The sequence below is a fragment of the Synchiropus splendidus genome, chromosome 5 (genome assembly GCF_027744825.2).
Source record: "Synchiropus splendidus isolate RoL2022-P1 chromosome 5, RoL_Sspl_1.0, whole genome shotgun sequence".
In the NCBI taxonomy this organism is placed as follows: domain Eukaryota; kingdom Metazoa; phylum Chordata; class Actinopteri; order Syngnathiformes; family Callionymidae; genus Synchiropus; species Synchiropus splendidus.
The window spans coordinates 9,465,018-9,488,688 of NC_071338.1; the positions used below are offsets into that span (position 1 = coordinate 9,465,018).

The 23,671-nt window shown below is 42.9% G+C and overlaps 2 protein-coding genes across 2 annotated transcripts in view; both read right to left on the minus strand.

The window, feature by feature from the left end:
• The window catches only part of LOC128759306 (NACHT, LRR and PYD domains-containing protein 5-like), a 31,586-nt gene extending 13,391 nt beyond the window's left edge, over positions 1–18,195 (minus strand). The window contains exons 1-17 of the mRNA XM_053866183.1: positions 18,076–18,195; positions 16,607–16,696; positions 15,434–15,554; positions 11,253–11,331; positions 11,042–11,182; positions 10,842–10,946; positions 10,202–10,336; positions 9,756–9,834; positions 9,238–9,457; positions 7,219–9,007; positions 6,965–7,138; positions 5,220–5,405; positions 3,934–4,110; positions 2,554–2,727; positions 2,282–2,455; positions 1,981–2,004; positions 163–263 (exon numbers count right to left, since the gene is read on the minus strand). Coding sequence (XP_053722158.1) covers positions 163–263; positions 1,981–2,004; positions 2,282–2,455; positions 2,554–2,727; positions 3,934–4,110; positions 5,220–5,405; positions 6,965–7,138; positions 7,219–9,007; positions 9,238–9,457; positions 9,756–9,834; positions 10,202–10,336; positions 10,842–10,946; positions 11,042–11,182; positions 11,253–11,331; positions 15,434–15,554; positions 16,607–16,696; positions 18,076–18,195 — 3,889 coding nt within the window. The remainder of the gene's footprint in view (positions 1–162; positions 264–1,980; positions 2,005–2,281; positions 2,456–2,553; positions 2,728–3,933; positions 4,111–5,219; positions 5,406–6,964; positions 7,139–7,218; positions 9,008–9,237; positions 9,458–9,755; positions 9,835–10,201; positions 10,337–10,841; positions 10,947–11,041; positions 11,183–11,252; positions 11,332–15,433; positions 15,555–16,606; positions 16,697–18,075) is intronic.
• Positions 18,196–18,831: 636 nt separating this feature from the next.
• LOC128759267 (sulfotransferase 2B1-like) lies at positions 18,832–23,520 on the minus strand. The gene is made up of 6 exons (XM_053866095.1): positions 23,344–23,520; positions 22,293–22,504; positions 21,343–21,469; positions 21,158–21,252; positions 20,911–21,091; positions 18,832–19,985 (listed from the first exon to the last, which is right to left on the minus strand). Exons 1-6 carry the CDS (start codon positions 23,480–23,482, stop codon positions 19,876–19,878), a joined length of 864 nt encoding a protein of 287 aa, XP_053722070.1. The 5' UTR covers positions 23,483–23,520; the 3' UTR covers positions 18,832–19,875.
• Between the last annotated feature and the right edge of the window lie 151 nt (positions 23,521–23,671).

A 23,671-nucleotide genomic window follows, 5' to 3' on the forward strand; every position in this document is an offset into this window, starting at 1 on the left:
GAAGCGGGTGCCCCGAGTGCGGCGAGGCTTCAGGGGACAGTTCACCTCTGAGTCGAAAGTGAGGGGAGATGGACGGGGATTCTCTATTTCGTGTAAAATGACACTACAAAGATATGTGGAAAGAAGAGGAAGGTGTGACCTGGGAGTCATTCAGTGTATGACCGTCACTGTTTGGGAGGCTAATGACTCCCCCGTTATTCCTGTTATTCCTCCTTGAGAACTCCACCCAGGTTTTGGCTGCCGGCTTGTTCCTCACGGCAGACCTGAAGGAGGAAGGGCGGACCTCGGCTGCATCTGGGAGAGCTTTGCAGCCCTTGCACGCGGTGGAGAAATGCTCCTGCCCAAAACACTCCAAATAGAAGAGGAGTAGCGGCCCAAGCAAATCTCAATTTCTTCCATAACTGCAGAAATTGAGATGTGAGCAAAACGAACCCACAAACAAAATAATTGGAAGCAACTTCCTCTGCAGTATTTCACTTTTATTCACATCTTTCTTTTCTCAGACACCCAAAACATGTGGACACGATGAACCATTACTTTCCAACCAAGAATCAATCTGTTCATCAATGCGCAGGATTGGTCCCAAGCATACTCCTGAGAGCAAAATAAAACAGTTCCAGCAGAAGAATCGAGCTGCAGATCACAATTCAAAACGTTCATAGATGGTGCAAGCGGTGCTTGATGTCCTTCTCTTCACAGTCTTCAGCCCCGTCACATGAAGAAAGAACAAACTGATTGAACTTGGACATTGTCCAACTTCATTGAAACAAAACATTTAACTTCATTGACCCACTGAAATCTCTGTTTTCCAAACAAATACAAAGAGGTTTGTAAGTGGTGTGTAAATAATATTGTCCAATTTGAGCTTCCTGTCTTGGCATTCTCCATATTCCAGTAAAGGGAGTGACTCAAGATGAAAAGTAAACAGAAATACAATTAGGCTCCATCTAATCCATGGCAAACAGAGAGTTAAGCCAATCAATTCTCAGGCGCGAGGCGGCGCCTCGGAGTGGTTAAACCAATAGCGAAGTCCATTAGAGGGCGGAGCATGTATGACATCGAAGTCAAGCGTATCTGAGCGCTACAAAGCCACACCCACCTACCCCCTTTGCTGCTCACTTGTGACTTTTAATGTGAGGTTTCATGTCAAAATCAATGATACCATGTTTTTGTTCAAGCATGAAATCTACCCTACTTCATGTTGGAACTGTTCCACAGAAGGATCAAAGATCGTTTGAGCACAGATTATGGAGGTTTTGTGTTGCTGCCGCTTTTGGCCTGTATGTTATCATGAAGTCTAAAGAGTAAAAACCCGGAAAATCAATGTTGCTGCTCCACAATGACCCTTCACGATTTCCCTACCCCAAATATATTTCACTTTTTGAAGTCTTCAAAATTAAAAGGTCCACATCTAACGTCCGTATTAGCAGTATTGACAACGACAACGACTGTGGGATGAATAAGTCATGAAAAAAGTGGACAACAATGTTCACATCACACTTATTAAGTGGTGTTGACAACAAAAATGCAACAGTTCTTCTCTTCCTCGGGCAGAGGGCTCTTCCTCTGTGCGGTTTTACACTGAGACATCTTCAGAAGAGTATGAAACTCTCCATGAAAACATGATTGGCTGATGAGATTCTGAGTCAGTCTCAGAATGAAAATGAAAGACAAAAAAGGTCAACGTTTCAGCAGGTGAGTTCATCAACACTGCTGCTCAGTGACTCTTTCTCGCTGATGGTGACAGATCTTATATCTAGCAGCATCAGAGCAGCTCAGACTTCAGGGTAATGCTTCTGGCCAAAGTCAGACTCCTCTCCTGCGTATTCTCTGAGTGTCACTGCCATAGAAACAGAAGAAGAGTTGAGATGAGGATGCTGGAACAATGTCCACTGAGACTATTCTGATTCTGATAGAGTTGAGGAGTTCTCATGAATCAATGAAACACACACTTACACTTCTGGGGTTCAAGTCTCTAACCACTCTGGTCCACCATGAACCACCCTGGGGAAGAAAGAGTTAGAGAGATTAGAGTTCATTTCACTATTAACTGATGCTGCTAAAGTGAATTGCTCTATGTCTGTGTTGAAGACATCAAAGATGGAACTGTAAACAGCTCTTCAGTCTCGAGCGTCTCCCTTGTGCCTCCACTGGAGTCCAGCAAGAGAACAAGTCGTGTGATTCACAGCACCATGACACACTCACAACCTCCCTCTGTGAATCTGGATCACATGCCCAGTCTGAAGCTCTCAGTCAATGGGACCTGCTGCTCTGTCCTTACCTGACAGCCTCCAGACTCCAGTCTGGACTATTCACTCCAGCAAACAGCTGCTGCAGTCCTGGTCCTTCTGGATGATTGTAGCCTAGGTCCAGCACTTTGAGATGGGAAGGGTTTGCGGTCAGAGCTGAGGCCAAAGAAGCACAGCCTCTCTCAGAGATCCTACACCACGACAGACTGTCATGAAGGAGACACAGTGTTTTAGATAATCAGGAGAGCATAAAAACTACCCAATTGTTAAACAAAACTGAAGACAGGAGCTGATGTGTTCAGACCCGAGAGTCTCCAGGTGACAATGTGGACTCTTCAGTCCAGCACACAGCAGCTCCACTCCTTCATCCTTCAGCTTGTTGCGTCTTAGGTCCAGATGTTTCAGGCGAGAGGACGGTGAGCTGAGGACTGGGGACAGAAGTTTACCACTTGTGTATGACAGCTGACAGTCCCTCAGGCTGTGAAAGAGATGAGTGTCATCAACAAGTGAGACTTCTCCTAATCTCTATTTTGACAAGACTTCAAAGACTTTTGAGGACGCACTGAACATGTCACATTCAGATCAGATTAGCGTTATTATCATCACACTGTAGTTGGAATATTGGAAGTAGTCTTATATCATGATCAACTTCATAAACCATGCTTGAAAGACTGTGACTGTTGAGGACAGTGTTTTGGGGTCGTATTGTTTGTAAACGAGCAATGAGAGTAAAGAAACATGGTGATGTGTGATTCTGCTCCAATATTATGACCATGACATTATATGTGAGTGGAAGAGCATTGTCCGAAATATCTGTAACACCAGATAAATCACTAGATACACTGGAGGAATATGTGAAGCGAAAATAGATGCTTTCCAGCAACATATTCTAACAGTATTAATGTAGCAAACACCTGGATAAGAAGACAAAATGGTGTGTTTTCTCAGCAAAATGACAAACACCAAGAAATATAAAAAAGTCCATATTACAAAAAAACTTAATTTTTTTAAAACAATCAACAAACTAATTAATTTTAGAGAAAATGAGAGAAATGACAAATAAACAGGAAGTTCATTTCTGACATAAAGATGAAGTGAGATCTCGAAATGTAACAAACAGCAGGACAGTTAGAAACAAATGCGAAATAGAACTTGAAACTGTCAGAACATGAAAAAACTTCTACATGTTTGACACAGACTTCATCCGGGCCACAGATGGCGCCCGGGATCACACTTTGACCAGGTCTTCCCCAACATGAGTTTCACAGCCTTAGTTAGCATTATGAGTGTGAGCAACAACGCTTCAGCATTAGCATAGTTGTCTTTTCGTTTCACATTTCGGAGTCCAAGTTTGTTCTCACAACAAACATGATCATTATTGTTTACTTGCTTGACAAAAGATGTGCCCCAGTCTTCAACTAATACATAATTTCTACACTACTCTGCACTGCATTGCAAAACAAAGAGTGAACAAAACTGAGATGGAGATCTTGAGAAAGAGAGCATTGGTGCATTCCTTACTTTCACTTCAGAACCTGAAACACATTATTAAAGGGGGATCCTGACTGATGCCACCGAGAATCAGATGCAAACTGATGAGAGAACTGAGACTCTCTGAAGCAACAGTCCTCACCTCTGAGGCGCACATTTCAGTTCTGAAGCTATGCAGATGACGTGTTCTGACCTGAGAGTCTCCAGTTGACAGTGTGGACTCTTCAGTCCAGCAGACAGCAGCTTCACTCCTTCATCCTGTAGGTCATAGTTGGAGCTCAGGTCTAGTTCTGTCAGACTAGTTGACGGACAGCTGAGGACTGTGGACAGAAGTTCACCACTTCTCTTGGACAGATTACACTGCAACAGTCTGAGAAAGAGACAAGTTTCACCAACAAGTCAGACTTTTTCAATTCGCCTTTTGTGACTAAGACAGTAAATGAGGACACACTGAACTCGATCATAATACCGATGAAACCCCCTCCTCTTGATGAACACACTTGAAACGTCTTGACCATCTCATCCTCCTTCCCATGGCCTTATATATTGACCTTGGGAAGGTGAGCTTTTTCCTCATGAACTCAGACATCGAAGGCAACCTCCAAAACTAAGCAAATTAAATTCTACCAAGATCAAACCAATGAAACCACCAACCTCAATGTGACCGCTGTTTTCTGACATAGCCACTGGTGATTATATACTTGTACTTATACTTGGTGTCTTTTTTATATTAAACTGGAGTTTTGCAATTGACTGTACAATGTGGTTAAAAGCTCGTCTAGTGTTTTGGGACTCATTGAAACTTTTTGGACAGATTATTTAGAATATCCTTTCATTTTCGCTTTTGACAATACTACATAAAGATATGTTGTAATCGCTGATGTGGTTTAATGATTTCTAAATGCACAGGAATATAGTCTATTTTGTACACAGTTGAGGCAATGCAATGGCCAGTAGTGTTTCAGTGGATACGACTACTATTTCTGATTGTATTTTGAGAGGTCTTCTTTATAGTCAGGCTGAGTAGGACATCACTGAAGGCCTGAGTGTGAAATGCATGGTCCATCACGGGAAAATGTTCTTGCTTGTGTTGAGGTAATCATGTGTACAATAGTGCTCAGAGACGGAGAGTTGAAGGGAGCCTTCATATTTTTGGAAGAGACTGGAGCTCTACAGAGATACCAAGATCCACATGTTCTCCATCAATGTGCTCCCTCTAGAAAGGATTTGCTGTTGGATATTTCTCCAGAACCCCCTTCCAACACTGATGAAAACATGTACAAACAAACATGTTTGGGTGTGGACAGCTACAAACCGGGTTAGGTTACTGGCTGATGGCTTATGTTCAGAGGATCACATGCACTTCTGCAGTGACCAATGGCCCTTGTGTAGCATTGATACATGAACGCAGTGAAAACAGAGTTATGTCTGAAATATTCACTCTGCAACTCTGAAGATATACAGATGATGTGTTCTGACCTGAGAGTCTTCAGGTGGCAGTTTGTACTCATCAGACCTGCAGACAGACTCTCTACTCCTGAGTCCTGCAGCTTGTTGTAGCTTAAGTCCAGTTCTTTCAGCCGTGAGGACTCAGGAGGGAAGGAAGTGCAGAGGACTGTGGACAGATGTTCACCACTTCTCTTTGACAGATTACACCGCCACAGGCTGTGAAAGAGACAAGTGTCATCACCAAGTGAGACTTTTTCCTATTCATTTTCTCTGCAAAATTGAAAACAATAAATATGATGGACAAGAAATATTCACATACAAGTCAATACTGTTTCTAAAACACTTCATAAAAATTGAACGTTAAAAATAGAAGCGAAGTTTGTTTTAGAGAAAAAGAAGAGAAAAAGTAGAGAAATTAAAACAATAGGAGGAAGTTAATTTCTGACACTGAGATGAGGTGAAATCTAGAATTGTTAAAGGAAGACATCTAACAGATGAATTTTCAAGATCAATAAATATTTATAATTGGGTAGACTACAAATCACATACAGCTAAACTGTCCCAAACAAATGAAAGAAGCAGCATCAGTTCCTCACAGGAGACGATTCACATTTCACCGCTGAAGCTATATGACGTGTTCTGACCTGAGACTCTCCAGGCAACAGTATTTACGACGCTCCATTGCACGAGTCACCTTCTCTACTCCTGAATCCTCCAGGTTGTTGTCACTCAAGTCCAGTTTTTTCAGAGAGGACTTAGAGCTGAGGACTGAGGACAGATGTGAACCACTTCTCTCTGACAGATCACACCAGACCAGGCTGTGAAAGAGACAAGTGCCATCAACAAGTGAGACTCAAGTCTCTTTATTGACAAGATGTTAATTACTTTATATGTGGACACATTGAGCCCACTACCTTTGGAAGATCTCTGTGATAGAAATGTGTAACTTTAAACTGATGAATTGTCCTTTTCTTGATGAACACATATGAAAATATGATAATAACTACTTGACAGGACAACTGTCATGGAGGTGCTCTGGTTATCAACTGGGAGTCTCCGTGGTATCTCAAGGTTTTTGTGTTTCTTATGTGGAGGAACTAAGTGAAGAGTCTTGTGCGTGTATCAAGGTAATTGTTTCCACTGAACTGTTCCATTTGGACATGGGGGGGGACTTTGGGGTGTCAATATTTTTGGCCTGAGTGAGATCTCCTGAGAGGCAGGGATCCACATGTTTAATGGTCTTAGTTCCACTCATTGGACTCTTCAGTCAAGTGTGAAAGATTTAATTTTTAGCTCAGCGAAGGGATAGGGTTTGGTCTCAGTCATTTGAGAGTTATGGTTAACCCCAGCCCTTTGCTTCAGTTTCTATACAACTACAGTATTCTTATTCAAAATCTCGCAAATAGTGGAAAGAAACAATAATGGAAGAAACTATCTAGAATTTAGAGAAATATCTCTCATGTCTCTGACTCATAATAAATGCTTAATGTAAATGTAGAGTGCTTTTATTTAACCGACATGACACCGACACCTCATTGTGTTGTTTCTTTTGTGTCAAAGAGACATTCTCTCATGACATGATCTCATCAGCGACAAATGGAAATGGGCATAAAGTCCTATTCTCTTTCTGCTCATCGTCACTAAATTTGCAAAAAATGTCGAAAGGTAAGGAAAACCTCTTAGCTTTATTGAATCACTGATGTGTCAAGCCAGTCTCCACCCCTGACATTCAAATGTGAGCTTTGAAGCTATGATGTGATATGATGTGTTCTGACCTGAGAGTCTCCAGTTGACAGTGTGGACTCTTCAGTCCAAAAGATAGTTGCTCCACCCCTGAATCCTGCAGGATGTTGTAGCTAAGGTCCAGTTTTTTCAGTCTAGAGGACTTAGTGCTGAGGACTGAGGACAGAAGTCCACCACTTTTCTCTGACAGTCCACACTCTCTCAGTCTGCATTAAACGAAGGGAGAAATCAAATGTTCATGTTTAGTTTACATCGTTTGAGACGTTTCAGTGTTTGATCCACTCACAGAACATCTTTTGAACGTTGCACTAATGACAGCAGCCTCTCAAGAAACACCTCTGATGCAGAGTACTTCTTCAGGTCAAACACATCCAGATCTTTCTCCGAGGACACGATGATGAAGGCCAGGGCAGACAACTGGGTAGGAGACAGTTGATCTGCAGAGAGAAGTCCCGATTCCAGCAGCTGTTGGACCTCCTCCACAAGAGAAGTGTCCTTCACTTCACTCAGACAGTGGAACAGGTTGAGCGTTCTCTCTGGAGACACATTTTTCTTTATCTTCCTTTTGATGAGTTCTGCTGTGTCCTGAGCGGTCCAGGAACTTTTCCCTGTCTGTGTCAATAAACCTTGAAGGAGGCTCTGTCGGGCCTGTAGAGATAGACCCAGAAGGAAGCGCAGGAATAAGTCCATGTGTCCATTTGGACTTTCCACAGCTTTTTTTATTTCTCTCTGGTAAAATTGCTTTATCTGATGTTTGTTTCCAATTACTCTTGACAGGATGGATGGTTGCTGTGAATGGAGCAGGTTGAGTCCAGTGTTGAAGAACTTCAGGTGGAGATGAAGAGCAGCCAGAAACTCCTGAACAGTTAAGTGAATGAAGCAGAAAACCTTGTCCTGGTACAGTCCTCTCTCCTCTTTGAAGATCTGTGTGAATACTCCTGAATAAACTGCAGCATCTGTGATGTCGATACCACTTTCTATGAGATCTGATTCATAGAAGATCAAATTTCCTCTATGCAGCTGCTCAAAAGCCAGTTTTCCCAGAGACTCAATCATCTTCCTGCTCTGAGGATCCCATCTGTCTGTCCCAGCTCCTGCATGGTACTTGATCTTCTTGACTTTGACCTGTACCACAAGGAAGTGGATGTACATCTCAGTCAAGCTCTTGGGCAGTTCATCGTTCTCTTTGTTCTTCATCATGTCCTCCAGAACTGTGGCAGTGATCCAGCAGAAGATAGGGATGTGACACATGATGTAGAGGCTTTGTGAGCTCCTGATGTGAGAGATGATCGTGGCCTGGTCCTGATCTCTGAACCTCTTCCTGAAGTATTCCTCCTTCTGCTGATCAGTGAACCCTCTGACCTCTGTCACCATGTTCACGCACTCAGGAGGAATCTGATTGGCTGCTGCTGGTCGTGTGGTGATCCAGAGGCGAGCTGAGGGTAGCAGCTTCCCCCTAATGAGGTTGGTCAGCAGGACATCTACAGAAGTGGACTCTGTGGCTTCAGTCAGAACACGACAGCTGAAGTCTAGAGGGAGTCGACACTCGTCCAGACCATCCAAGATGAACAGAACCTGGACTTCTTCAAAGCTGCCAAGTCCTAACTGTTTAGTTTCAGGAAAGAAGCGATGAACAAGTTCCACAAAATTCAACTCCTGTTTCAGAAGGTTCAGCTCTCTGAAGGTGAAAGGAAACATGAGCTGAAAGTTCTGGTGGGCTTTGTCTTCAGCCCAGTCCAGAGTCAGCTTCTGTGTTAGGAGGGTCTTCCCAATTCCAGCTATACCCTTTGTCAGCAGGCTCCGGATTGGTTGCCCTCTCTCAGTTGACTCTTTGAAGAGGTCTTCTAGTATGATAGTAGTTTCTGGTCTGGTTTGGTTTCTGTTTGCTTCTGTAATCTGTTGGACCTCATGCTCCTGGTTGATCTGGTCTGTGCTCTCCTTAGTGATGTAGAGCTCTGTGTAGATTTGATTCAGAGTGGCAGAGTTTCCAGCTTTTGCAACCCCCTCAAACACCCTGTGGAACTTCTTCTGCAAGCTCCTCTTCAACCCTCCTGCATACACTCCAGTATGACTTCCTGAATGAAGAGACAAGTCTCATGATCAGAAGAGTCTAGAAGGTAAAGTTGACAAAACCATTAGATCATTCACTCATCTCCTGCAGGTATTTCAAATTGAAGCAGGCTTTTGGAAAGAAGGCTTCAGATTCAGCAGATTAAAGGATCGCAGGGTTTCCACTGCATGAGTGCACCACTAGGGCATAAATGAAATGTACTGCTTTACTACTTATGTATATAAATCCGCTTACTGCTCCACAGATCATCCGCAAGCTCATCCTTCTCCATGCTCCGCAGGATGTTCATGAAGATCTTCAGGAAAGCTTCTCTGCTGCTCCTCATCAACTCATCTACGCACTTCAACTCCTCCTCTTCCTGATCATCTAGGTTCTTCTGGCCATCTGGTCTGAGGAACCCTTGTACTCTCTTCAGCTCCTTTTTCACCATGGTCATGACAGTCTCCTCAAGCAGCTGAAACAAAAACATCAGATGGACATGTGATCTGAACATGTGAAAGCGAAAACCTGCAGACCTCCAGGGATTCCTGCTCCCAAATGTTTTGTTTTTTGCTTGTTGAAACTGTGTCAGATCATCACAAAAAGGTCTCAGCAGTCTCACATTTGCATGAGGCCAAGTGAGTCGACATTTTCACTGTCATTCAGACAAGAAGAAGAGCTTCAGTCCAAACTCTTCTCCAAACAGATCAAGTTATCCAGGACTCTGACTAAAGCTGTTGGATTTATCAGCAGTAGCTAGCACTTGAACATACCTGTAGTGTGGAGTCCAAATCTGTCTGATCATGCTGGTCAAAGTGGAGAGTGTGATCATCACACACCTGCTGATTCATTCTGTGAAGAACATCAAAGTGAGGGAGCAAAATGGTTCTCAGTGTTTAGACCCAGAGTCTATGACTCCCATGTGCAGCAAAGTGTTGATGGGCTACATTTGATCCCAAACCCTTCACACTCTTCAAGTCATGTTAAAACTCTTTTGTGCAGTTTACTGGCTGTTCTCGTGTTCTTTCACTTTACAGATTTTAGTACCAGTGAGACAAACATCAAATGAAGGAGACAAACCAAGACAAACTCAAATTGAATTTGCCTAGTCTCTCCCACTGTAGGAAATGTTTTAGACCTTCCAATGGATGAAATGAATCTAGTACTTGTTTGCAGAGCAGAAACCAGAAACCAAAGAAACCAAAGACCTAGACCTCACCTCCTTTGACGGTCCTGTCTGCCTCTGAAATCAATAGGTTCTCCCATAGACCTGTCGCTCTTCAGAGACTCACAGATGGGAGCAGGTCCAGGTTCAGGTCCGAGGCCAGCTTCATCTGATGTGAATGGCTTTGATCTGAACACACAGAAGGTGCAGTGTGAAAACTATTCAATATAATTGGAGCAGTGACCATTCTGTAGCAATGACAGAAAAACGAAAAACATCTGTGATGAGCATTTTGATGACATGAGGTCACTTTTGTCTATTTACATAGTCAAATGATCAGATTTCATTTTGAACATGCTACTGTACTGATCAGACTTGTATGCCGGTGGTCAGCAGAACGACTATTGAAGTCATTGGTCTTTGGTCATGGAATGTTCCACTTGTCCTCTCAACCTCAGCCCATGTTCAATTTAATTTCATCTCTGCTGACGTTGCACAACACACTTCACTGAAGCGTTGGAACAAACTGATAGAGAACTTTGACTCTCTGAAGCTGGAGTTTGCACGTCTGACTAACACATTTCACTTCTGAAGCTGTACAGATGATGTGTTCTGACCTCAGTCTCCAGGAGACAGTGTGGACTCTTCAGTGGAGACTACCTAACATGAGGATAAGTCAAGATCAAGACTTCACCTTCTCTGACATTCCAGTCCACCTCTGAAGTCAATAGGTTCTCCCATAGACCTGTCACTCCTCAGAGACACACAGGTGAGCTCAGCCTCTTTCTCCTGACAGATACTAGACGAGATACAACAGTGGTTAACACGTCACTGTGTTCTTTACCATCTCACCACAAGTTATCCCCCCAGTGTTGCTCCTGCTCTGTCTCTCACCTGCTCCTCCACTGACGGTGCTGTCTACCTCCGAAGTCAATAGGTTCTCCCATAGACCTGTCACTCTTCAGAGACACGCAGCAGGGAGCAGGTCCAAGTCCATGTCCTTGTCCAACAGTGTTTGATGTGAGGGGCTTTGATCTGAATACACATGAGTTGCAGAGTGAAAATGATTATAGGTATTTGGACACAGGAAAACTGGTCAGCTTACCTCTGAGCTCTGGTCTGGCTGTCATGGTCCTCATCCAGAGGGCCTTTACAGGGAGGAGCTTTCTCCTCTCTGTCCACACCTTCACACGAAGACAACATCATCAGTGGAGGTTCTTGTCAACAACCCAAACTTCAGTCTTCCGTTTCATATGAGTAGATGAGCAAAGTAATGAGAGGAGATAAAGACATCGACAGAGGAGCCCCTCACTTGTGATGTCAACATTCTAAATTAAGGTCAAATATATTGTGGTCTCATGGTAAAAGTAAGAATCTGCTGGTCATCTAGGTCACCGGTTCTTTTCTGTGATCTCACTGATCTCACTCTAGGCTCAACTTCATGCTGACCCCTCTGACCATTCATGACTTAGCACAATCCTGTCTCAGCCAGGAATCATCACAGCACAAAAACTTCGAAGTTGGCGTGTAGAAGTGAGCTCAGCTCTGTCGGACTTCAAACACGGTCATGAATCAAAACTTCTCCTTCTACAGTCACAGCAACACAGAAGTCTCCTGATGGAAGACACAACTATGTTGTGTTGACTCACTGTGTGTGTGTCTTGGATAACTATACTCATGGGGAGCAATTATTGGAAACACACCTCCTTGTGGGGACCTTTTGCCAGGGCCAGTCTTAATTTGAGGATGAAAACTTAATAACTGTGTCATTATAATTGAATTTAAGCTTGGTTCAGAGTCCTGGTTAAGGTTAGCCATTTGTTTTGGATGGTTAGGTTCAGGTTGAGATGCCGGGGAAGGTATTATGGCAATGAGAGGTCCTCACAAAACATAAAAACATGATATATGTCTGAGAGTGTGTGTGTGCTAGTAAACCCAAGCTTGGATAAAACTTGGTGTCGGTCAATTAGATTATCTTCAATTACAGGGTGAACTTTAAACTTCATAACTAGGTCAATATAATTGACTTATGTTTGGGCAGTGTTCCGACTAAAGTGTTATTAAGTAACACGTTATATGTTATCTCTTGGAATAATGAGTGCCATAACGCTGTCAAGTGCCCTCCTGTTGGGCTTTTATTTTGTATGGACGCTTCCTCACTTCCTGTGTGTGTTTTTGCCTTGACAGATTGGACACGAGTGGCAGCTGCCCCTCATTTCCCCTGATTTCCCTCAGCTTCTTAAGGAGTAGCTGGATGACAGTGCAGCGCCAGATCATGAATGTTTCATGTGTGGTATGCCGAGTGATTCATCATTCGGATCTCTATTGTTCCTCCTGGTTTGCCCTGCGCCCTATATGCCCTAGTATTTTAGTAAGTTTCATCCTAACTTTGATTTCTCATTTTCTAGTTCCTGCTTCTCCTCGTGCCCAATCTCCCGTGTGAACTCTTGTTTGGACTTTGCACAATTCCCGTCATTTGTTCTCCGTTGGAGACCTCTTTTGTTATTGTTATGGACTTTGGGCTGCGTCCTGTTTGTCTTGGCTGCCATTTTTGTTAATTAAACACTGTTCTTCCATTAACCCGCCTTGCCTCTATTACTTCCTGCAATTGAGTCCACTGTCTTTTCTGAGCCACGTGACCGCTGCGTTTATCATGACTGTGATCTAAACATGCTTGTTACTCGTTACTTCATATTCACAACTCTCTCTCTTAAAAAGCATGGTCCATAATATGTATGAAAAGCTTCCGTGGTGGACGTGAAGCCCACATTAGTCACGTGACGCAGGGCCGCACATGTGAAAAAAAAAATGGCTGCAATCGATGACGGTGCAGGTGTGGGAATCTAAATGATGCCCATCAAAAGTTTCCATATTGTCATTCATTCACTTGCACTCACACTGCCATTGCACCTTTAGGTCACTAAGTAGAGACTTTGTATTAGGATTGCATTTGAAGTGGGTTAGAGCTTATAGATCAATAGTCTTTCTATTATCTAGTTTAGCAGGCCGATGACCGCGACTGTTCTAAGATGATTATATTTGAACCCTCCTCCAATATACAATGAAAAAATCACTTTCGCTAGTAAGTCACTTTGAAAGTGACTAGTTACTCCACTAGTTACTAGTTACTACACTAGTAAGTACAAGAGTAACTTGAAATAACAAAGTTACTTTTGAACGAGCTAACTAGTCACTGCAACTAAGTTACTAACTTAAGGTAACTTGCCCAACACTGGTTAAGAGTACACAAGTTGGGGGAGGACGGCAAAGGAATCAATACCAGTGGCTCCCTTTCATCGCTTTCATCAACACCCGCACTGCAAGTGGCATATATAACGTCAATCGACTCACCATGGCAACACACGGGGTTCAATAATGCTGCACACTCACGCACCCTGCTAAAACCTATTTAACACAGAAAACCCAAGTTGCACCCAAAAGCTCTAATGATATTTCCCCTCACACAACAACAGTCCATCAAGATTCTAATAAAACATCAATACTGGAGGGGGTCGCGCAAACACTGCAGCTTTGAATTTTCACTGACTTTGAGTTCATTTGACTTCACTTCATATAGTTTTTCTTTGATTCTTGATTCTTTTCTTGATTTGATTCTATGAAAAAAAAAAACAGCTTTGTTTTACGCTAGGGAGTCTTCTCATTCATCCGTTCACCTCATGACCACAATCCTGATTCAGCTGTTCACACTCTTAAGTGGACATTCAGAAAGTCACTGACCTGTGAGCAGCTGTCCTCTTGTCTCAAGACTTGTGTCCATGTTTGTAGGTGAATCTTCCAGCTGAGTTCACTTCCTTCTGATCATGCTCATAAAAACACAATCTGATAGATGAATACGCCCAGTGAGGGTGCGATGATATAAAAATAACACAGATGTGTGTGGTTTTAGGGGTACATTTCCTCCTCATCTGCTGAAAAGAGCTAGACAGGCAGGATGAACCCAAACCCACCTCAAAGTTCAAGATGTCTCACTTTTTTTTAACACCTTTTGTTGCAAGTCAAAAAAGTTTAAACAGGACAGAATCTAGGAGTGGCCATGAGAGCTACAACAGTCACGTTCAGAGTTCACCTGCCACGCCTGTCCAAAGTTCATCTGCATCACAATTCTAAACTCTGATATTTCAGTGATATAGAGCAGTTGTACTGTAACTCTTTGACCTCTTTTCTGTTTTCTTCTTTGATTTGATTTAATAAATACCATGATCCTTCATCCGCTTTTGATGAAGGAATCTCACATTCTAATTTGGTGAACTCAGATCTCTAATCCAGACTTGGCTTCTGGGACACTGCCAGTCACTGAGGCCTGTCCACACAGAGACAGAGCAAGAAACCATGTATTGCAGGGTGCAGTGTTGCCTTTTCAGTGCATCACCTTCCTATTTTCTTCAGCCACTGAGCGACTGAAAGCCAACAAGGAATTTCCTAAATGTGATCCCTTTTGCTACTGGATGGTTTTCCAAGGTAGTGATGGGTAGAGGAGGCCTCATGAAGCATCGGGGCACGTGACCCAAACTGCATTGATCAACCCATCCTCACTCCAAGGGCGTGATATAGAAAGTGCGTCCTATACTGACACCAAACGCAGCCTTCATCACTTGCCTGTTGAATCATTAGGATTTCAAGTGAAGCACATGTTCTGCATTCTGTGGCAAAACGTGTTGTTAATGTCAAACAGTTGTTCTATTGAGGGGTGACTGTTTTCTAGATTTTTATATTGAATTTTGGCACTCAGGAATCTGTACATTTGGTTGACTGTAAAACTCCTTGCGCATCAGTTGTCAACCCCAAAACACAGCAATAAAAATTAAAATATGTGTCAAAATCAGTGATTGTGTAAACGTTCCAAAATTAAAACACAACCATAGACAACAATGTTACTTGTCTCTTATGATGGTGATGTTGACTTTAGGCAGAAGAGGTTGTTTAAGCAAATTTGGTGGATGCTAAGTCTGCAGACTTTATTTTTAGTTGACATTAAAGTTTATTCTTCATTTTGATACTTATAAACAGCTGATGTGATTGTCCCATAGTTTTCTCATGTCAGGTATTTTAGCATTGTCTTGAAGTTGCCAAGCTGCTGTTTAGTTGAAAATCGCTTCACTTGACTATACGTCTTGAAAAAGGTTTCACAGTAATAAGTGGTTACAGCGTGCTGCATTTAATATTTTTATTGCTGGTTGTCTGGGTGGTTGTTGTTAGTGTGACAGTGAGTACTGATTAAAGTTTATTTGGTTTAAATGGAGGTTTACATGGACCTTTCAGAACCACCTGTAAGCTCCATCAGGGAATCAGATTCCACACATCGGGTGGCTTCTAACAGAGAAGTGTCCGTGTCCTTGGTGGCCTGCAGATACAGTGCCGATGCCGCTCGTCCTTTATCCAGCAACTCCTGGGAGAATGAAAGAATTCTTGAAACAGGACAGCTCGTCGGTGTGAGACCCCTGGTTTCACACCAGGTCTCAAACCACCTAGTACCATCAGCTCTTTTGTACCTTTTAGGATGAGAACTGCACAGATGACAGTGGAAACCACCTGGTCCCTGGACTGTCCGGAGCCCGCTCCAAGACCACCTCTACTACATCTAGAGCAAGCTGCCATTTGTTCGCCAGAGCGCCTCCTCTGGACATTGTGTCCACACCAGGTTTAGAAGACGAGTGATGTCCCGCCCATGTCAGGGGACGAGGAGCCACTCTCTGTAGGGAGTTTGCTCTCACTTCTTCTTTATCTCCCTTGAGATAACACTCTACTACTGTTGAGTTGTCTGATCTCACCACTATGTGACGTCTCATCAGTGAAGAAGAACCTTCTCTACCACCATTAGTTCCAGGAGATTTATTTAAGGCGCCTCCTGCACTGTCTAAGGTGCCTCCCCAACTCAAAAGGGATGCATCCATAAAGTGGGCACGTATCGCTGGACACATCCATAGGGACACCTGCCCTGATGCACGCGCTGGATCCCCAGTATATCAAGTCATGTCAACTGTGTAGCTGTGTAGCAACTCTTCACACACACGGGCCAATGCAGAAGTAACACGAGTCAAGTCATGAGCACATTCACCTACGTTTTACGCACTTGACGTGACGGGGATTAAATAAACTGCGAATACACACATGCAGTGTCAATGTGTTTAGTGGTGAGACCTCACCAGCAACGTTCCTGGTACAAGTCCATCGACTCACATCAACACGCCACCTGCTGGACAAAACCCCCAGCGCATGGCTGTGTGTGATAGTGATTAAACCAATGAGTCGTATATGAACACAAATACAAATGAAGAAAATATCAGGGGGGTGTCCTATTCTTTTTCTATGGCTCTCACATACGTGACCTGACTAATTACTAGGAGACAACACGATTCGATGTTTAGAAACTTGATTGAAAGATTGAGATGCTTGTGATCCGGGCCTCTGTCGCTTGGGACCCAGATGAGTGATCCCGACCTCTGGAGGGGGCAGTCCCCAAAGACGCGGATGGCAGGACTTGCCTCCAAAGTCTCGAGGACCTCCCAGCTTCTGAATCTTTGCCACAACCTGAGGGATGAAGACGACAATAATGAGTTTCTTGGCCTAATGACTATTACTTTGCTTGTCTCCCTGTAGTTATGTATGGCTCCTGGTTTCATCATCTCAAAAGTTGGCTGAACTATGATGCCAGTGGCCACATACTTCACATCTGCTATGAGGAGATGATCGTGGTGTGTGCCCAGCTATGTTTTCAATCTCTGAATTACAATTTGTTTCTACAAGCAAAAGTATTTAATCTCTGCTTTCAGTCACTTGGACACGCATCTGTTCTGCACCTTCAGGTTTATCAGTTCAATCGGTTACATTCCAAAATAGTTCATCATCCACCTGCTGTGTGTGGGGTTTGATCCAGCGATTGCTTCATGAGACTGGGCTGTGTGTTCAAAACCCTTACACACCCACCTTACTAATACCATGCCCCGCTGTCAATACAGCCATCACTAGATTTGCTCAGCAGCTAAATGTGTCTCTGTATTTGAGGATCTTGAGGACTCAGTTTTTGGAACAAACCCTGGACAAAGAGGTGATCGGGAAGATAGCAGAGAGGTGCCTGTTCAGAAACATGAAGAAGAACATGTCCAACTACAGCTTACATCCAGAGCTATTTGACCAGACAAAGTCTGAATGTCTTCGTAAAGGTAAATTCTGTCAACAAAACATCACTCAATACTATGTGTGTTTGTCGATTTAAAGGTAGACCAGATTCCAGACTTTTCATGGTTGGGTTGCAGGAATTGCTGGAGATTGGAAGAACCAGCTGACTGTGGCGGAAGCGGAGATCTTTGACGTTGTTTACAAAGATAAAATGAAGGACGTCAAACGCAAATTTCTATGGGACTAGAATACTTGTGAGCGCACCATTTCTTGTTAACTGATAAAATCTACAACTCTGTCTCATTCCTGGACACTCGGCCAAAGGAACTGACTTGGATGGAGTTCCTGACGTCAGACTACTTGTATATGCAATGCTGAGTTGAACAGAAATGTAACAAGGCACTGTTTTTTTGTCCACTGTGATGTTTTTTTAGAGGCTGCTTCAGAAGAATTATTCCACAATTCTTGGCCTTCGACTGTCTGGATGAGACATGTAAAGAAAGCTCAGTGTCTGACTTGGAATGGCATTTTCTTTAAGAGCATAGCATGAATGAATACCTTCACTGGTTCGTACATGCCCGTGTTTGTTGCAGTTTGAAGAACAGTGCTGCTCACATCTCTTGCCTTGCTTCATTTTGATCTCGCTTTCACAGTCTAAAGTTTCAATGAAGACTAAGAGGTTGGAATAATAGACCACCAAAAATGCCTTTGTAGCATTTCTCTGCAAAAATGCTGTCTTTTCTTAAGAAGAGCTGTGATTCTGCGTGGGGCATGTACATTTCAGTCCCTACGCTTTGCTGAGAGGTCGCATGTGACTTTTTCTGATCCCCTGTTGCTGGGCCTCGACGAGGGTACCGAGGGGTTCCAATCATCTGAAGAAGCCTCAGCTCCTCAGCATTGTCACCAGCCATCGTGAGGCAGAGATGTGGCTATAGTAGTAGTAGTAGTAGTATAGTAGATATTGTAGGGGCACACATGAGTCAATCGGTCAGGTTAATCAACAAGCTGTCACAAGAGCTTCCAGATGCTTTCACTCTCTTTCACCTCTTGCGGCACCTGTGTTCTGTTTTTTTCTTCCCTGATGAGAACCTCCACACTCTTGAGGGTTAGCTGGAGTTTGAGGCAGCACCAGATCGTGATCCTAGCTTATGCTATATCCATTGTTGCTTGAATGAACAGTTTGTTTTTTCCTCTCTCAACTGCCTGCACCTGGGCCTCCTCCATAATGTGAGTTCTCACACAAGCATCGATTACCTAACAATTAAACATCAACCATAAATAATGACATAGATGAAATACTGTGTTTTCATTCTGTTTACACAAAAACAATTCAATAAAATTTCCCTTTAAATACGGTCATAAGATACATTGTGACTTTGATTAGGTTCTCGGAAGTGTGACGTCACTGGAGGTACCAATTGTCAACATACGCGCCTGAAGAGGGAAGTCACAAGCAGTTTTAGTGGAAGGGGAGCAAGTTTATTTTTGTTCAAACTGTCAATATGGAAGCAACAACTCACTCTTGTGAGAGAAATCAGGGTCAGACACTGAGGAATGGGACGTTGGTCAACTCATTACATGAATAGTTAAATGAATATAGAGATCATGATGAACTGGGTTTATACTCTCTTAGTAAAGGTCAACAATACATCATTTTCGGGTGGGGTTTGATGCTGCTTCTTGACTCCACCCCTTCGATACTGTATGTTCCTGTTTGTTCACATTTGAAATCCACAGGTGTGGCAGTCAGTTTCACAGCCCATGTGTGGTGAACCTTCAGGCCAAAAGGTTCCAGAAGAGCAGTAACATGCTCGGCAGAGTACTGACGACGCCAAAGGACTTGCAACTTGTTCCCCATTCTTCAAACTTACTTCACCTATTACTCATGACACTCTTCATCTTTTGGCTAGAAGAACAAGGTATATTTCAACAGAACCAATATATCTATGCTCATTCATGAAGACATTTGAGTGAGAGGACATGAGATTTGAATGCTACAACTTTCTCCCCTTACAAAAACTACTGCAAGAATATGAGAAACTTACGTCACAGATTTACCGGGTTTGATCCAGTGATTGTTCCTTCAGAACAGGCTAAGTATCTTTTAAGTAGGTAAGGAGTATAAAAGTGGTCATATTTCATTTGATCCATGAAGACCTGAATCAAAGTTAGCTTAGTGTTGGACGTTCCTCTGATCTTAGCAAAGCTAAGATTGCTTTTCTCATCTCGGCCATCAGCGTCATATCATTCAAGTCACCAACAACAGACAATAGTGACAAAAAAAGAGATCCAAGGTCAGAGAACAAATTTTATCCAACACAAAACATCACCGTGCACCATACAAAGACACCGTCCCAACACCACATTTTAAAACCAATGAGCTCCTGGAAAAATAAGACTACTTAAGTGATCTCTTAAGTTTGAGAAGCATTCATACATATATTGCTTTACATGAGTTCATGATTTGATATAGACGGTTGATTTCTTTCCTTCACACAAATAGTACAGTCCACATCTGGAAGCGATCCTTTCAGTCAAATAGTGAAGAAAAAACTCATAACTGACTCTGCGTGAGGACAGCTACATCTTGTTTAATCCCACAAAAACTTGTACTTCACATCTTTCATTTTGTCTCTGAAAACTTGGTCAAAGTGTTCTGATTCTGCCACTGTCAGCAGATTCTTCCAGTCCCCAACAATCCCTGCAACACACAACACTCAATGGTCAGTACAAAAAAATCACAGGCTGGAAGATGTACACGCCTCCTACATACAAGGGTCTTTACGTTTTTTCTACTGTCAGATCAGAAGACTCTTATTTACGACATCTAACTGACTATACTAGTTCTAATTCACCTGCATTGAGTCCCGCTGGGACTGAAGCTCTGTCTGCAATGCCCTCTTCACTGTTCAACAACCTGGTTAAGGTACTTCAGTAGCCACTGCTGCCAAGTGGCTGCCAAACCTCCAACCACCTAAGCCACCTACCTGTATGTTTATCTCTCATTTATTCAAACCAGATTCCAAGTTCACTTCATTCCAGATGATGCACCATTGTGGAGAGCTTTGGGTGTCACAGAGTATGAGTGTGTGTGTCGGTGGACCTGGACAGTTGCTGTGTAGGAGTGTACCGAGTAGATCCTCACTTGTGGGGACCAATTCTTGACAAAACACTATCCTTGTGAGGACCTTATGGTGTTTGTTGGGCCCTTTTGCTGGACCACACAAGATTAAGCCTCAATTTGAGGGTGAAGACTTCAAAATAACTGGGTCATTAGGATGTTCAGGAAAGACTATCGGCTAGGGAACGCATTCTGGCAATGAGAGGGCCCCACAAAGATGGTGTGACAAACCTGTGCGTGCGTGTGTGTGTCTACCTAAATGAGGACGGGCAGTCACTGTTTACTGACTGAGAGGCTAATATTTGTCTGAATAGAAACACGTAAAGTTCATTCCCTGAATTTTTTGAACATTTCACAGACCATTGTCTGATGCAAGAAAGAGATGGAGGGCAATAAAAAGACCTCTCCCCCAGGAAAACGACTGCGATGTCAGACAAATAACATGAAATATAGTAAAATAAATAGTTCAGCAAGTGTGTCAAGATAGTGGTTGGACTTTATGCACCTTTTCTGAGGAATTCTGACTTTTCCTGGTCCATGTATTCCCGGCCAACCAAAGAGTAGTTTGACATCTTGTTTTGCTTCATGTTGTGGAACAAACACCGATCAGCTATCTTCTCAATCACGTCAGCCTCCAGAGATTTTCCCAAAAACTGAACCATTCTGGTGACAGCGTCCTTCAGGTCCTGCAAAAAGGAAACCAATCCCATCGCTCAACATTCAGAAGTCTGTGCTTATAAGTGAGATCTCACCATTTTCATTTCTTCATAGGAGATGTACATCACTCGCTCCTTGTTATCAGAGGCCAGCCACCCCTTCACATGATCGAACCAGGACCCAAACATGACTGTGGAGAACAGAGAATTAACATGATTACATTTAATTTATTACATTTAAAATGGATGGCTATTGCACAGACAAAATAAAAAAGGCGTACTTTGACCATCGAGAAACTTCCGGAGGAATTCAGCTTTGGGACCAGGATCTACCAGGTATGATGCCATCCCATAATAATGAAAGGAGGATGTAAACACATCTTTCGGATTTCTCATCACGTAGATGACCTGAGGAATTGGAAACAGCAAAAATGACTTCTTCTGCTTAAAAAAGGCGCTCCCTTGTGGTATGAACTCGCATCTGATACGAAAAATACAGCGATTTGTAACCAGTTAGAAACTTTCACATTTAGTTTGTTTAGTAGTAAGACTTGGAGAAATAGGAATTAAATAAGCATTAGGTCACATTTTTCCTAATGACAAGCTAATGCCACTGAATAAGACCTGGGCCTGATAGCTAGCGCAACAAACTTTCCAAGACGACAGCTACTGCACGTAGTGCCATGAAGACAGGGCACGAGGAACAGTGGGATTCACACTACAGAATAACAGAAAGCAGTTCTTAAAAATTATTGAATGGTTCCACACAGTTCCCGTCTTCTAGCTTCTGAACATTGTTAACATAACATATGAACATGTTCAATTAATGTTTGGTGGATCGATGCTCCACTAGTTTGAGTCCAGAGCAATGACATAGTGGTCAAACCTGAGGGATTCTCCAAAGTATCATTTTAAATAAATAGACATCCATGGTGAATAAGCAAAAGGCCTTTGTTTTGAAATGACACAGAGGATTAAGGTCAAACGTCCTCTGTGACTTCCTGGGGTGCTCAAGTTTGAGTCTAGACCAGTGGAATAGTGGTCAACCCTAGGGATTCTCTTAAACATCATGGTAAATAAATAGACATATATATTAATAAGCATAATATTCAAAAGGCTTTCATCTTGAAATGACTCATAAGGATTGAGTTCAAACTTCCTGGGTGACTTCCAGGGGTGCTCTAGTTCGAGTCTAGACCAGTGCCATGGCTTGCCAGCTACCAGGTTTTACCTTTGGCCGGACTTCAAAGAAGGATTTCGGCATCATGTTGTAGTGGAAATGTGTGGCGAAGATTCGAGGAGACGGCCTTTCTTCCAAGTTCAGGACACAGGCACGCATCTCCTCCATCCATGGCACGCGATCCCAATTTGGAAGAGTCTCCACCGATGCAGGGTCTCCACCGCTCATGATGAGAGGAAGAATCTCCTGCATCCATGTTGTACCTGAACAAATGGTGATTGTACTGAATATGTATTCAGTTTTAGATATTTAGCCTAGACTCCATAAACCATTTCCTCTTTCACCCACCCTCTTCAGGGCCTCGCTCTTATCTCTTGCTTTGTGTTTGTCCAGCAGAGAGTGAGAGTGGGCGAGAGACAGGCAGCAATTTAACTTGAATGAAATCTGTTGGTGACTAATATAAGGATGGATAACTCTGCCTCTTTAGAGTCAATCCGCTTTTTTACTATGTTAAACTACGTCAACCCATCACTGGCAGTGCAGCCAGTGGGCAACAGCTGTTCCCTACATACTCCTTCATGCCAGTGCAAACCCATGTTCCAGCTCATCAAAGACAAAAGCAAGCAGCCACACTGGTTTTGTTGCTGTGGTGTCCAGCTCTCTATAATGAACTGTACAAAAGAATATGTTCTCAACATCTACTGCTTAACTCAAGGATGCTTGAGAAGATTTTATTCATATATGTTCGAGATGTTTCATATCCCCAATCCTCCCAGTTTTTATTGCAAATCTTACTATTTTCCCACCCCGTTTTAATTGTTTTATTTAATTTATATTTTCGTGTTTAAAACACGTTAAAGGAAAAAATAAAAAAAATAAATCGTATGTTCGTATACGGCTCCAGCGCCCCCTGCAGGATGCTCTGCCTTGAAACGCAAACGCATAAACGCCAGTAAACAAGTGCCTTCAAACTTTAACTGAAACACTAAAGGAATAGAAGCAAAAGGGAAAAGGTTCAAGGTCTTTCGTGCGGTGAGCACACCCCACCATCAGATGCCGTCAGTTTCGCGTCGCCATCGATGAAAAAGTGCTTGAAACTCACCTGACTTTGGATATGTGACGATCAGAATGTCATCCGGTCGGAAAGTGAACTCCTCGTAATATTTGAGGCTGTTTTGGGGGTGCAGATGTGACGGGACGAACACCCCCTTGTAGACAGTGTAAAGCTCTGCCTCCGTCATTTCTCCAGTCCGCAGTTTAGACGAGACACTTCCGCTCCTCCCTGGTTTATATAACGCAGGCGAAAGTCGTCTGCTCTCTGGTCCGAGTAGTGGATTTCCTGCAGAGGGATATAAAAATATGAAGTTGTTATTGTTTATTTGAACAAAGACAAACAACCTAATCCAATAATGACAACCGAAATGTAAAAA